The sequence below is a fragment of the Phaseolus vulgaris genome, chromosome 6, assembly GCF_000499845.2.
Source record: "Phaseolus vulgaris cultivar G19833 chromosome 6, P. vulgaris v2.0, whole genome shotgun sequence".
In the NCBI taxonomy this organism is placed as follows: Eukaryota; Viridiplantae; Streptophyta; class Magnoliopsida; order Fabales; family Fabaceae; genus Phaseolus; species Phaseolus vulgaris.
Genome location: NC_023754.2, coordinates 23,451,507 through 23,466,777, shown reverse-complemented (window position 1 = coordinate 23,466,777; position 15,271 = coordinate 23,451,507). Strand labels below are relative to the sequence as shown.

Genomic DNA, 15,271 nt, shown 5'->3' with positions numbered 1-15,271 from the left:
CAAATGCTAATTATTGTGTTAATAATGATTAACAAAATAAGAACTATAAATTATTTGTTAGAAACAAAATTATATTAAATTAAGAAAGAAATGTAATTTTATGTGGTTTTTAAGTAATTAAAAACATTTAATATGATTGTTAGAGATTTTACATTGATTATAGATAAAATTAATTTACTGATTTTGTAATGATAAATTAGATTTAAATTCATTATCTAATACAATATTAGAGTCTATTTTAACAAAGTTTGTTGGGTCATCAAGTTGTTTTAGACCTACAAATTAGATTAATTTACCATATATAAGTGGATATATCATTTTACAAGTCTATTACATATAAAAAGTTATCATCATAAACATTATTAAGATTCTTTTAATTAATTTTTATTTTATTTTTACATCCTTAACTAACATGTTAAAATACTTGCTTAGTAATTATTCCTTTTAAAAAAAAGGTTGTATGAATCATCAACTATTTTGTGGGACTTGAGTGTTAGATTGTGTTCATCGGGCAGCAAGGTCTTTGAGCAAATTTATGAATTTCTGTTTAAAAATGTGAATAATCCTCTATTGATAGGTATCGGATGAGATGCTCCTAATTGAGATCTGCCGAAAATAGGTGTTTTAATTTTTTTGAAAGATTAGTACGAGGGACATTTCTTCTCATATCTTCAAAATTTAATCAACACTTTGCTTTCATCCTCAAATGGATAATATGGAATGTAAATGATTATCCCTTTTGAAATGAAAAAAAAAAGCATTGGATGAATTTTTTTAAAATATAGGAAGGTTCAACTTGGTATGCGTTTATTTTACATGGAAAAAACCGAAAATCACCTTAAAAAATGCTATGCAGAGATGTTTTACTTTTAAAGGTAAGCATTAATCACTTTTACTGATTACTTCACCATGCGCTCGTCCAAGTTGGATATGTCATCTGTGGCAATGCTACGATTGTAGCTTTAGCATCCATGCTTGTATTGCCACATGTTTAAAAGGTTTGGATGAGTTTTGAAACAAAATAAGCATAGCAGCAAACGGACTTTTCCAAGCTTTAGAAAACAAACTTTATAAAGATGAACTAGCAGAAAACAATTAGAGAATGTATAAAAACGGGAAAATATTTCATTTCAATTACTGTGATTTACATTATACAATAACATCCTCAGTCTGAGAAAAAAAATTATGTCTGAAGGATGCAAGCTATTTAGCTTTTGATATAACTAAATAATCAGTTAGTATATGGCTAGAAGCACAAGAATCACCGATATAAAACCAAGGAAAAATTAGTGACGTTTCACCCACCAAGGTTTCTCTCACTATTTATGTAAGAATGGATAAATCTATGTAAAGAATCTTTCCCACACAATATTTCTTTTATTTTACGAGGTCAGATGATGGGAACCCTGCCAAAGATGATGTCTTTGGTATTATATGAACTTGAAACAGACCCTATCACAAAGAATGATACCCTTCATCATTGAACTCCCAAGCGCAAAGTCCAAAATCCCCAATGAAGGAATGTTTGAGTATGTTACCCAACAAACATGCCAGTTTACCAATTCTGGAGCATGCTACAACCATAGGACTTCAAGCATTGTTGACTGGTTCCAACCATGTTCATCGATGACCACAATCATAAAATGCCTGGCCTCAACCACACAGCTATCATAGATTAAATAGCATTAGAAGAAACCTGTGTACGCACAATGTACAACAATTACTTTGTTCCTCTGTCATCTTAAAGGGCTAACAACCCAGCCTGTAATAGGATTCTGCCGCCGAAATCTTAACTTCCCATGTCCACCACTTTGCAATCGCTCGAGCACAGTATACGTAATTGAATCTGGTGTCAACCCTTGCTGCTTAAGTTTTGAATAAAGGTCCACTGCCTCAGCCGTTCTTCCACACCTTTCAAGACAGTCGAGCAAAATATTATATGTGATCAAGTTAGGAGTGCATTCTTCGGCAAGCATTTCATCAAACAAGCTACATGCCATCTCAACTTTATCCGTCTTGCCAAAGCACTCAATAAGTGTACTATAAGTCACAACATCAGGATTCAATCCTTTTTCTTGCATCTCTTTAAATCTCATGTGAGCTTCATCAATATCCCCATTCTTTCCTAGGCAATTAATCAAAGAGTTATAGGAAATGACATCAGGCTTACAATTACTATTCTCTAGTTCTTCAAAAATTTTAACAGCAATGTCTACTCTTCCAGCCCTACCAAAGCTGGAGATCAAAATATTGTACGTAAATATATCTGGTGGGGGGCCATCCAGTTTCATCTTTTCATAAAGATCATGAATATGTGATATTTGTTTCAACCTGCCAAGAGCTGTGAATGCTGTATTATACATGATAGTATCAGTGGTTATACCCTTTTCATGAACTCTGTTCAGAAGGTCTATGGCTTCTGTCATTTTGCCAGCACTGCATAAACTCTCCAACATGGACATACAAGCATCTTTGTCACCCTTGTCATGAAAGTTCCACATGTAGCAAAATAACCTATGTGCTTCCGAAGCATGACCCAATTTGCTTAAAGTCCTAACGAAGTATGCGTATATCTGCTTGTTCATATATTTCTTTGATATATCCACAATGTTGTCTAGCTCATTAAGCTTCCCTTCAGCAACCAGAAGATTCAAAATCACACTGTACGTAAACTCATTAGGCTGACAGTCATTCTCCACCATCTTAGAGAAAAGCAGAATGGCCTTGTCAACCATTCGCCCCTTGGCGAGTGCCTCAATCATAGTATTATAACCAATCAAATTAGGAGTACAACCTTTTGCTAGCATAGCCTGGAAAAACACCAGTGACTCCTCAGTTTTGCCTGCTTTCCCAGTCATTCTGATCATAATAGTGTAAGTGAACACATCTGGCTCACAATATCTCCGCTTCATATCCTCAAAAACTTTATATGCTTTATCCACCTGCCAAAACAATTCATACACATGATAACTGACAAACAGGAGCAACAGATGTAAAATGTACTTCTAAAAACAGTTTACAACACTTGTGGAAGTCAATTAGATGTTCATCATCTATTGATACAAACCTATCTTAGAGCCTGCAGAACAACATGAATGAAACTTCTATGTAGTTCTAAAAACAGTTTACAACACTAGTGGAACTCAATTAGATGTTCATAAATCTATTGATACAAAGCTATCTTAGAGCCTGCAGAGCAACATACCAATGCAAACTTCAGACAAGAAAGAACACACATGGCAAGTTCAGAAGCCTTTATTTACAACTTATTTGGATTTATACTATGATATGAACAGTTGTGTAATAATGCTCAATTCGAATAAAGTTCTACATAACATAAGCACTTGTAGAAGAAGGAAATAAAGGTAGAATGAATTGAGTTTACCCCTTAGCTAAAATTCACCTGTACACTTCAACTCCTATAAAAACCCTTTCATTTAACTTCTCCAAAAGCTGAGGAGCATAAGTTAATCCTAGCATATAAGAAAAGCTGAATTCATTTTACCTTCTTATATTTCTTTTCCTAAGCATTTACAAAGATGTTAATCCAAACAGGATCCAAGAGTTAGACAGAGCTTATGACGTGTTATAAGTTATTTTCAACTTATTTCCATGAACTCCTTACTAAAGCAACTTATAACTAATATGAATACAATTTAATCATATCTTTCCTTTGATTTCAGAAAAATTTATACAAAGTGGTAACATGATGAATACGTTTACTAAGATGTTTGAAATCCTGAGCAACAAGCTGGAGCGCTAGACAATAAATATTAAGGTACAAACTTCATAGAAACTATTAGAAAAAAGAAGATAAGTTTCTCCACAAGTTAAAAGTAGTCTATCTAGAAGTTAAAAATGAAAATTTAGAAAATACATCTTCTACAAATTAATTTATACATAAACTAATTTTATATTATGGAAAAACTAATTTAAATCTCTTAGGAGGGTGTTAGAGTAGTTAATCCAATCAACAAGAAAAACCAGAAAGAAAGGAGAACAGAAAGCAAGTGGAAACCTTTTCATCCTTGGCCAAAGCATCCAAAAGCATGTTGTAGCCAAAAATGTCCAACTTGTACCCACGCCTAACCATATCCAGATAAACCTGAAAAGCAGTAGAAGAATCCCGGGACCTCAAGTAGGCCTGGAGCAAGCACTTGTAGGTGTAAGCGTTGAGTCTGAGGTCCCACTTCTTGACGAGCGCAACACAGCGTTCCAAGTCCTCGCCGGAGCCGAAGAAGCCGACGAGGATGTTGACGGTGGAGATGGAACCGCGGACGGCATGGCGGTGCATGTGGGAGAGGAGGTCACGGGCCTGGTCGAAGCGCGCTGGGTTGGTGGACTTGGAGAGGATGAGGAAGAGGCGGTTGTAGGTGAAGGACTCATGGCGGAAATCGGAGGAGAGGGAGGGGCAGAAATGGAAGAATTTGAGGGCGAGCGAGGGGTTCTTTAGGGTTTTCAGGATTTCAGAGGCTTCGAGAGGGGAGAGGGAGAGGGAGAGAGATTGGAGGTAGTCGGAGAGGTCGGAGAAAGGGTCGGAGAAGGAGGAGGGCGGTGGGGAGAGGAGGATTTGGGTGGCTTTGCAAATGAGGTCACGGCGGGGGAGGAGGTAGCCTCGCGGGTCGGAGGGGAGGGGCGGCGGCGGAGTCACCTCCGCCGCGAGGGAGCGGCCAGTGGGGGCGGAGGAGGTGATCCTGGCGGTGTACTTTGTGGCGAAGCGGCGGCGGAGATGGAAGAGGTGTGGAGTTTTCATTTGTGGTTGGGTTGGGTTCTACTTCTTCTTCACCATGCTTGCTTGCTTCCTCTTCCAAAATGCAAGCTTTTGTAATTTGCACAAGAGGAATATTTTAAAATTAAGGAAAAGAAGAAAATGTAGATAAAAAGATGTAACATTTTTTTTTGTATAATTGTTTATATTAATTCTTCAAAATCTATGTTACAACATTTGTTTTTGTAACTTTTCTGTCCTAAAATCTTAAAGATGCATACATTATTGCATATATATTTGTTCACTATTTTTAGATTTTAAAATTTGTTTTATTTTAAACTAGTATTGCATTTATGTTCTAGCACAAATTAATTACGTATTGTAATTAAAATTATTAATGTTATTATAATATTTTATTTTAAAAGTTTGAAGATATTTTAATTGTGAGATAGATCATATTATAATAGATAATATAAATATTGACATCCATGACTTAAAAGGATAAAAGTGTGGATTATTTAAAAGGATAAGCACAATTTAAATTATTTAATTTTATGGATATCTTCGAAATAAATTGTAAATTTATAATATTATTAATAAAAAGTAAATTAACTAATTTTATTGGTCATAATTAAATGTTGATTATTTATAAAACACTTATTAACTGAATGAATTCTTATATTTAGATAAATTGGATATTAATCCATAATATATTTATTAACTGAATGAATTCTTATAATAATGAATAAAATAATTTAAAATAAAATTTACCAGATTAAAATGAATTAATGTGTTATATGAAATAATGAATCAATTTTACGATCCATACAATCGATTGCCAACCGTATAGAAGTGGTGGGGTGGTGTTATATGAAAATAAAGGTGTGGTTGTTATTTAGAAACGAGAAGATAAAGAATGTCTCTGTGAAAATTCATTATTCTACAATAAAATTGAAATTATTTGGACGAAATGTGAATCACAAGTTACACCCATTATTGTAAATGGCTGGAATAATCACACATCTATGACTATCTACGCCCACCCTGATTAAACACGGGGGACAGTGCTTCACATTTAAACATTAATACAATAATCCCCTATCCTCTAGACCCAAATCCTCACTGATTGGACTAGTTTCCAACGACTGATGAGTATAATTTGCTACACCGGTGGTCCATTAAACACAAGTAACTGATGGTTTAACATTAATATAATCATGCACACAGATTAGAGGCATCAAGAAAAAGACCCCCAATTACAAGGTTCAACGGCACCCGGGTTCTACTTCGTTGGTTTAAAAGATTGGTCTTGATTCGCACCCATGCCTAATCAAGCTTGACATTAGAATAAAGAAGCGTGTCCCTTGTGAGCGGCATATTCAGGAGGTAGCATATCTGCCAGCAAACAAATAAATTAGTAAAATATTATACAACAATCTCAACATTACTTATCCACCATTGTATCGTTACCCTGAATAATTTACCCTGTCCCAGCTGTAATCAAAATAAAAATTCTTCCAATATTCAGCTAGGCCTTAATGATATTTTAAACCATCCACAAAAGGTGTTTCTTTCAATTTTCATGCTTTTATCTAATTATATTATTATAATATTACTATTTATTTTATCTAATACTTACCCCCATAAGGGTTGAAACGAGCAATATAATTCCAGTTACCCAAGCAAGGGTTCTCCTAACCAGCACCACTTCTGGCAATGTTGCATTCAGTGCACTTGTTTCGGCCAACCATCGAGCAGTATGGCGAGGAGTAAAGATCACATCAAATTTCTTTTCCAACTCTTGTGTAGTAGCCACATGACAATAGATTATTCCAACAATTTGACCTGCTCAGTAATTGATCATTAAGAGGTTAAAATAAAGCCAATGAACTTTTTATATCAATATTATTGACATCTGATGATCAGAAGAATGAATGATTAGCTGAGATTGCTAGTTATTTGACTAGGCTTTCTATATTAAAAGCAAATCATTGCCAATATTGCAAGGCTTTAATTTAAAATAAAAAAGCATACAGCAATTATTTAAACACGGCAAAAGTCACCTTCATATGCTTCCTGCAATGAACTAACTATCTTTGACAAAGTTGTATATAGCAATTCAACACCATGCTCAGCAATATTTTCAGTTTCATATTGCTCTTTCAAAACCTGGCCCATGTTAGTCAACAAAAAAATTAAATTTCATCTCAATAGCAACAACAACCAACACATATTGCAGAAAAATATGAACAAAGCATGTATCAAATTATGCCATAGACTGAAGAATAAAGTGGAAAGTCAGTGTATACTTTGCTGATTATCCGTTATGTTCACAGACTTAATAGCAAAGGAATGCTCATTGTCTCAAGTATGCAATATTACTTTTGTTTTCTTTTTACATATATACATAGCTAAAGAAATAAAAGTAGTAATATAATCAACGCTCCTTTTGTCATGGTACTGAAATTAGGAATTCAAAATTTACTGTGCGGGGAGACCCTAAGCATTGGAGAAATATAATGTCTCAAAGACATCAGTGATACGTGTAAATTGAGAAAAAGCATTAGGAAGAAAATTGACTCTAATACTGTGTATTGAAAGAACTGTTTTTCTTTCAAACTTGCATCCATATGCACATAACTTATCATGTCGCTATGTTATCAACCAAATAGAAACCAAGTGTTAACTAAGTATTGGGAAAAATGTGTAGCTTGGCAGGATACAAATTTCCCAGGTAGCATAGTTTATGTTAAAAACAAGTGCATTGGATAATGACTAGTTCGGGGGTGAATGCTAGGGTGGGAGCCTTGGAGATGTCTCCCGCCATGGGAAACCGTTTTAAACACCATTAGATTTATTACTTTTTAATGAAGGGCTGTACTTTTTCTTCTTCTTTTTTCATCAATTTTTCCTTGAGCATCCGCTTCTCTCTCATCAGTCATTCTCTCATCAATCATCCAACTTCTGTCCTGATGGTGATATCAACACCAAAGTGGCAACCAACAACAGCAGCAATGGCACCAAAGCCCACAAGCCTTGATAACAAAAGGTTTTTCTCCATTAGCACCACAATGACTGTTGTGTACCACCCCACTGATTCTCAACATGCACTTTGTCAGCCATAGCCTCCCTTTCTTTTCAGATCCGGACTTGACACATATTTTCTCCCTAACCACAATCACCAGCCTGGCAACCTCAGATCAAACAAAAAAGATACCTAAGATCTAATAGGAAAACGTAGATTGGAATTGCAATATTGACATTGTGCACATTCATGAAGAATTTCATCATGATTGCATTGAAAGCACGAAGGGAATGTCACCACTGTCTTTGTACTCCAAAGTACATCACTAGGGGTGTTCATTGGTTGAATTAACCGATGACCCAACTTGACACAATCCAACCCAATTAGATTGGATTGGATTTCATTTATGAGTGGGTCAAACCCAACCCAACCCAACCCAAAGTAACCCACTCTTATATAGGTTGGGTGATGGGTTTAGTATAGGTGACCCGAGACCCACTTTTATACTTGTGGTATGGACAAATTGCGTTATATTATTCTTTTCATGTCTTGAATCAGTTTAGAGAAACTTGTTATAACTTGACTTATTACTTAAAGCCTTGAATTAATTTTTGTAAAGACTGTTATTTCTCAATTAGGTTGATACTTGAAAATTACAACTTCAAACAAAAAAAAGAAAGTTTTTAAAAATTAAACCAACCCACCAACCAGCTCAAGAGTGAGTTGGGTTGAAGTGGGTTTAACATAAAAAATGCATAAACCCACCTAATCCGATGCTTTTTAGTGTATTGGGTAATGGGTTTGCACATCAACTAATGGTAAGGGGAGAAATGGCGGTGGAAAAAAGGACCAATGGATATGTTTTATAGAAATCCAGCTACTGCAATAGAGAAGAGTAAAAAAGAAAAACTAAGGCAAGCTAATATCGAAGAAGCATGTGACAAAAATTTAAAGGCATCAGTTCATCAATATATTGCACAATTCGGATACCAAGCAGACTTGTCATTCAACCTTGTGAGCTTGAAGAGTTTTCAAGATATGATTGATGTTACAAGTGCTGATGGACCTAATTTGTCAGCTCCTAATCATGAAATTAGAGTTTCACTTCTCGACAAGGAGGTTGAATACATTGAAAAGTTGTTGAAAATCATAAATTAAAATGGAGCAAACATGGTTATTCTATTATGTCAAATGCATGGACTGAGTGAAAACAACTATGTTTGATTAACTTTTTGGTGAGCTCCCTTGCAGGAACAATGTTTGTCAAGTCCATTGATGGTTCTAGAGTTGTAAAAAGACAGGGAAAAAGCTATTTGAGAGTGGAGAAGATTGGAGAAGAAAATGTTGATCAAGTTATCACAGATAACGGAAGCAATTATGTGTTGGCTAGTAAACTATTGGGAGAGAAAAAGCTTCATTTCCAATCAAGGTTATCAGACTGAAGAGTCTACTTAGACTCGTGGGAAGTAAATTAGTAAGAGTCTACTTCATATAAAAAAATAATAAAAAAAATATTCATGATACCAATTCCATAATATTGAAATAAACAAATTCATGCAACAACAAAATATTAGTTTCATGCTTTCATCCAATATCTATCTTCCGCAGAATTTTTACTTCTAGGGAGTAGTGGAAATACTGAAAATGTACCACCATTACAAAAATTTGAACCACTTCCAGACATCTTAAAATTTTACTGTGTTGAAAAAAAAAAATCAAATCAATAAAGAAAATAATTTAATTCCAAAATAACCAATCTTATTTCAGCCCCAATCTAAAAAAAAATGAAGCCCAACCCAACTTAAAAATAATTATTATAATTCAAAAATCCGAGTCAGCATTTTGCAACCATGGTTATCAAACTCGTGAGTTGACTCGTTAACTTGTTCGAGTTTACGTTCCTACTCACCCTAGGGGAGTTAACTCGTTAGCAAACTCGGTGGACTCACTGTAAACTCGATGAACTCAATTGAACTCGTGAGTCTGTCGCAGTGTTGACGAGTCCAAAGGGTTTTTTCTTTAAACCCATAACTATGTTGTTTGTAAACCAAAAATCAAATAAACTCATCTCTTTTGTTCGTGGTAGCCTTTTCGTGGTCATGTTTGTCTCGTGTGGTGGTCCTATTCATATCCTGCGGTGGTCGCATCGTCTTAGTTCGGACTTGTGATGGTCGCGTTCGTGTCGTGCGACAATTGCATCATCTCAGTGTTGTCTTTCGATTGTGTTTCGGTGGTCATTGGGTTAGAAAATTAGGGTAGACACTGCAATTCTTTTTTTATGTTGGGGGTGCATATGGACTTTTTTTTAGTTGGGCTACAGTTCTATTATAGTTGGAGTGCATATCTGCAATAATATTTGGGATACTTTGTGGAATTTACTACTAAATGTAGTTTACTTTAGTGTTGTACAATTAATTACTTTGAATAATTATATTATTAAAATATTTTTTTTATATAAAGTAAACTCTTACGAGTCTACAAGTCGAGTGACGACTTTGACAAAGAATCAAGGAAGACCATAACCCCAGGTGAGAGACACTTGAACACTTTCTAAATTGCATTCAAATATAACGGTTACATTGTATGTTACTTTCTCTACTTTTATAGCTTAATGGTGGAAGAATTATGGGCACGTAACTCCCAACTCACAAAAGCTAGCAATCAATATTTTAAGATTGACATGGTTCATTGAGATGTGTGCACAATTGGAGTGTGTTTGAGCAAGTAATGATTATTGTTCATGACATGACTCATTACATTATTATCTCTTTTGTAGAATGTAGAAAGAAATTAATTCACATTTTACTTAATAGTAAAGTAGATCCATTAAAAAAAGAATAGGATAGACAACAAAAGGTTGCATGATTTGGTTTTACATAAAGTAAAACCAACAACTAGCTCAAAGATACAATATTAGCGATGAAATAGACCATGTTGTACTAAATGACATTGATGAGTGTAATGAGTGGTTAGTGGGACAAGTGGATGATGATGACGATAATGATAATGAAGAGGAGGGAAATGAGTTGGTTTTTGACAACGATCCCACTTTCAATTGGGCAACTTCTTATGAAGCTTCAATAATTTATACAAGGAGACAAGCAACCAATAAAAGAAAGCAACCATCAAGTGGTGGTAATGTTATTGGATCTTCCCATGCTTCTAAAAAAGGTCCACGTAAAACTTCAACCCCAACAAGAAGGGGCAAAAAGAAGATCCAAATTGGGGTTGAAAATGAATTGCATGATAGCTTTGATTATGAGTTTGAAAAATTACTTAACATTGAAAAGAGTTTCTCTGAAGGGGAAGTGGAGGAGGGATATGCCCCATTGGATAATATTGAAGACAATTATGTTGGAATCAAAGAAAGAGTCATATATAATTAGAAATTTAAGACATTTAATTTATGTTTTTTTATTTATTTTAAGTTTTGAACTTGAAATTTGTGATGTTTTATACGATGTTATTCTTATTTGAATTTCTAGACATAATATTATTATTAGTTATGGTAGTCTCTTTTATTATTTTTTGCTTTACAATTATATTTCTATATTTTTTTAAATTATCTATATGTATATATTGTAATTTTTTTACCGCAATGCTTCCACCATAACCCGTTATGGTTTCTATTATAATTTCATAAAAGATTTTTGGGGTCCTCGATATTTTCCGTTATTTGATATCAATAACACTAGTTGATAGGATGTGGTGAAGTAGGAGTGGGCAAAAATAATTGGATTGAATTGAACTTTTAAGATCTGTTGTAAATTAAGCTTGAAAAATCTAAGCTGTTTTTAATAAAAACTGAACTAAACCACTTTGTTAGTTTAGTTTTAAATAATGAACTACTAAAATAGCATTTAAATAGGAGTTTAATGCACTGCTGAACTGAATTGTTTTATGGCAGATAAAAAATGAAAGAACAAACAAACATGAAAGTGTTGTTGTGTTTTAGTTGTACAATATCAAATAACAAAACAAAATAAACAGCATCAAAACATGAAACAAGATAAACAAAATATTTTTATTTTGAAAAGTTCAAGTCACTGACTATGTATATTAGAAATGCAATTCAACTTCGTGAAGAATTATCTTAGCTATTACTTCTTTTTTAAACCTGTTGCTATATACCGAAGTGCAGTGACAACATGAAGAGTTTTAGAGAAAAAAAAAGTCAGATTTGGAAACCTTAAAAGCCTGCAGTATTTGTATTTAGTAGTAGCTTTGCAATGTCTTTTGTATTTTATCTAAAACATGTTATTAGGTGTAATGAACTGGTTTGGGCATAATTCAAATCAATTCATTTAGTTATGAAGTTTAAGAATAAGAAAAGTGTTGATTTGAAACTGAAAAAAAAGCATTTTAGAATGCACTTCAGTTTAGAGCAAAAAACAAGTTCAGTTGGGTTTTAGTTGAAACATTTCAAATAAAGTTCACAGTTTAGAAACAGTTCAGATCAATTTACTCAATTTTTTTTTTCAATTCAGTTTAGTTCCTTAAAACTATTTTTTCAGTTTAATTCAACTATCACACAATTCAATGCAGTTTAATTTTTTTTAATACCCCCTCTGGCCAAGAAAGCAGCCATGTAAACACTCTTGCTGATTGTTCTATTGTTAATGTTATATTGCGGAAAATGATGGAAAGCCGATAGACAACTATATAGCAGATAATGTTGCACATAAAAAATTATGTAAACTATGAATTTATGACAGTAATGTAACTTTACTCCTAATACATAATTGCCAGCAGTTATTGGTTACGCATAACTGCCATCCTATAATTTGTAATACAGAACTAATTGCTGCCAGTTATCTTCTACACATAATCCTAGAGTTTCTAATACAGATCTGTTTTATATAGTTAATTTCTACACAACTGTCATAAGTTCCCCTAACTCAGTTTCTGTGAGGATAGTGCAAATTGCATGTCCGTTATTCCAGAAATTTAAAGGAAAAAAGGTAAAGAGCAAGAAAATGAGTGAAGAAGAACATGGCATACCTTAAGGCCATTGAAGCATCCCGTTAACAGCTCGGCAGGACTCTTTGTACTCTGCGATAAATCATCATGCAATTGAATTGCTCTTCGGACATTACGCATAAGAGACATAAGATCTAAAACAAACATCCTTACGGCCTTCTGCAAACACACATATGTGGAAACCTTCCAGTCAGTCTTAACAACTTCACATGTAAGCAGAAAAATATACCTTAAAATCTTCATCATACCTCTGACATATGGAAATTCACTGTTGCACCCTTTGCCAATGGAACGGAAAGCACTCCATTTAATGGCACAAGGGCATCAGGAGCATACGATCCACCTATCAAAGATGACTAAGAAAACAAGACAAAGTCATTTTCACATATAACATGATAATATGGAAATAGCTCATAGACATGTATAATATAAATCAAAACTAACAAAATCACTGATTTCTTTGTCAGTCCAGTCTTCAAGTTGATTGTCCAAAGAAACCACAAAAACATCACTTTCATCTGCATAAATTAAAAACAAAATGAAAATGAAATGCTTCTTCCAAAAAATTATTAAATGCCTACCACCAATTTCATTATATTCTCTTTCTTTTTCAAAATGTACATTTAAAAGCCTCACCTGACAGTTGAATGTCAACTTTATCTGAATTTTTACCCCAAAATGAATTGCTGAACGTTGGACTATCGTGGGCAATTGTCCCAAAACCTGTATGCACGCATAATTCATTAAAGTTATCTTTCTATGAAAAAGAGAACATAATATAGAAATTGATTATTATAGTTAATCCAAGGCCAGAGACCATTGATTCCATTCACTTCCAGCAAAAATACAGCACGAGGCCTCTTGAATGGGTTAGGACTCAGAACCTCATTCAACTGCAGAAAGACATAATATTAACATCAATCAAACCTATAATATAAGTATGATGTAACATGACTAATGTGGTGAAAACAGAACACCACTGATGATTTCAAAGGACCTTGGATGAGCTGGCAGCTGAAAGGGTGGAAGGAGGAGCAAAACCAAGCAAAACTGGCACAGCAGCGCTGACATCCTGAAGAAACAATGAAGGCTGCTGCAAAAGTGGAATTTGTACCACCCAGTGAGATCATCATTATTGATTTAAGCATTGAACAGAATGCAGTAACATCAATCGTGAAACTAAGGGGAATATGGAAAAGATGAAAATGAAGAGAATTCAACTTTAAATTCAACAAAAATCAATCTCCACAAAAATTAACAAATGAGAAGATAAAATTATAATATAAGTTATAAGTTATAGAAATACAATTAAAATTGTGTTCTTATAAATATCATTTGGGAAAATTTAGATTGAACTCATTCATACAATATAAACAAGAGAAGATGTTGCAATTCAGTTATCACATATAACGAGAGTTCGTATTCATTCGTCAAGTGTCACTTACCCCGACATTTCCAACACTAACGACAAGGTCGAAGGCTCGTATTACATGATTTATTCATAAGATTCCAAAATGGATTTTAATTTTTTTTTAAAATTGTTCGCACCTAAATTTTCGAAATCAACTGAAAATCGAAGTTCAATAGAACCGAATTCAAATAAACGACTTATGTTCGCATCGATCAGCGAGTTGAATTGGAAGGTAACATCAAATGCATAAACGAGACAAAGGAGGAATCTGAACCTCGTGGTTTGATGATCTGCCGCGAAGGAATTGATGACTGGAACTATCAACGAAGATGAGTGAACCAGAAGCCTCGCCCTGCGATAACACAAACAACCGAATAAAAAACAGAGAAAATCGTTAGATCGAAACCACCATCGAGTGCGTACGATCTCGCCAGATTGAAGAGATTACAGAGAAAGAGAAACTAACCCTGATTTGAGGAGAGAAGAAGGAGACAATGAGGCAGACGCTCCAAATAACGGAAACGCGAAACTCCATCGCAGAGAGAAAGATAGAGAGATCCAGAGGTTCTACTTCAGCAACGTGCTTCTTTGTTTCTTGCAATAATGAAACGACAATTGCACTCAGAAGACAGAGGCTAGTTTGGGCTTTCTTACATCTCTTGGGTTGGGTTCAAATTTCTTTTTGCACCCTTGCTTTTTTCTTGAAGTCCCAATTGTTTCTAGATAGAAACATTTTGAACTGTATAATTTAAAATGATTTGTATTTCATACATCCCAAAATTACTAACTGCACCCTTATACCGAGAGAAAAAGACTAAAATACTCATCTTTACTGTACCACACAATCGTTATCACTGTGTCTCGGACTATGCCTTCCTTCTTCACTAAAGTGTGTGTTTGGATTGAAGAGTGGATGTGTGAGAATTTGAGGGAGTGGATATATGAGGATGTGAGAAGAAAGTGGAAAGAAAATGAGGTTGTTTAGATTGAGGTATGTTAGAGTGGATGTGTGAGACAAATTTATGGGGGTTTGTGAGTGATATGATGGTTGTGAGGGAGTTTTATTTTATTTTTTTAAATTGTTAAATGTTACTTTACAAATTTATCCATGCGTATTAAATTTTTTTAATAATGAAATGAGTTATTT

The 15,271-nt window shown here is 34.2% G+C and overlaps 2 protein-coding genes across 3 annotated transcripts; both read right to left on the bottom strand.

Annotated features, from left to right (window-relative positions):
- Positions 1-1,103: 1,103 nt before the first annotated feature.
- Positions 1,104-4,883, bottom strand: LOC137832012 (pentatricopeptide repeat-containing protein At1g51965, mitochondrial). Its single transcript, XM_068639962.1, has 2 exons — positions 4,019-4,883; positions 1,104-2,942 (listed from the first exon to the last, which is right to left on the bottom strand). The coding sequence occupies exons 1-2, from the start codon at positions 4,751-4,753 to the stop codon at positions 1,737-1,739; spliced, it is 1,941 nt and encodes a 646-aa protein (XP_068496063.1). The 5' UTR covers positions 4,754-4,883; the 3' UTR covers positions 1,104-1,736.
- A 760-nt stretch (positions 4,884-5,643) lies between these two features.
- On the bottom strand, positions 5,644-14,845 carry LOC137832011 (uncharacterized). Of its 2 annotated transcripts, none has more exons than XM_068639960.1 (11): positions 14,591-14,845; positions 14,399-14,476; positions 13,711-13,806; positions 13,531-13,606; positions 13,350-13,436; positions 13,158-13,231; positions 12,962-13,069; positions 12,735-12,872; positions 6,772-6,877; positions 6,348-6,553; positions 5,644-6,103 (listed from the first exon to the last, which is right to left on the bottom strand). In XM_068639960.1, exons 1-11 carry the CDS (start codon positions 14,657-14,659, stop codon positions 6,035-6,037), a joined length of 1,107 nt encoding a protein of 368 aa, XP_068496061.1. In that variant the 5' UTR covers positions 14,660-14,845; the 3' UTR covers positions 5,644-6,034. The 2 variants fall into 2 exon arrangements, with proteins under 2 accessions (XP_068496061.1, XP_068496062.1); XM_068639961.1 differs by having other exon boundaries at positions 13,711-13,803; positions 14,591-14,759.
- Between the last annotated feature and the right edge of the window lie 426 nt (positions 14,846-15,271).

Excerpts from the sequence above, each read along its gene's own strand:
- LOC137832012 (XM_068639962.1), bottom strand. The coding sequence starts at position 4,753 with ATGAAAACTCCACACCTCTTCCATCTCCGCCGCCGCTTCGCCACAAAG. Across the intron at positions 2,943-4,018 it reads CTTTGGCCAAGGATGAAAAG|GTGGATAAAGCATATAAAGT; the intron begins GTTTCCACTTGC and ends TTGTTTTGGCAG.
- LOC137832011 (XM_068639960.1), bottom strand. The coding sequence starts at position 14,659 with ATGGAGTTTCGCGTTTCCGTTATTTGGAGCGTCTGCCTCATTGTCTCC. Across the intron at positions 6,878-12,734 it reads GATGCTTCAATGGCCTTAAG|GTTTTGAAAGAGCAATATGA; the intron begins GTATGCCATGTT and ends AACATGGGCCAG. Across the intron at positions 6,554-6,771 it reads ATTGCAGGAAGCATATGAAG|GTCAAATTGTTGGAATAATC; the intron begins GTGACTTTTGCC and ends ATTACTGAGCAG.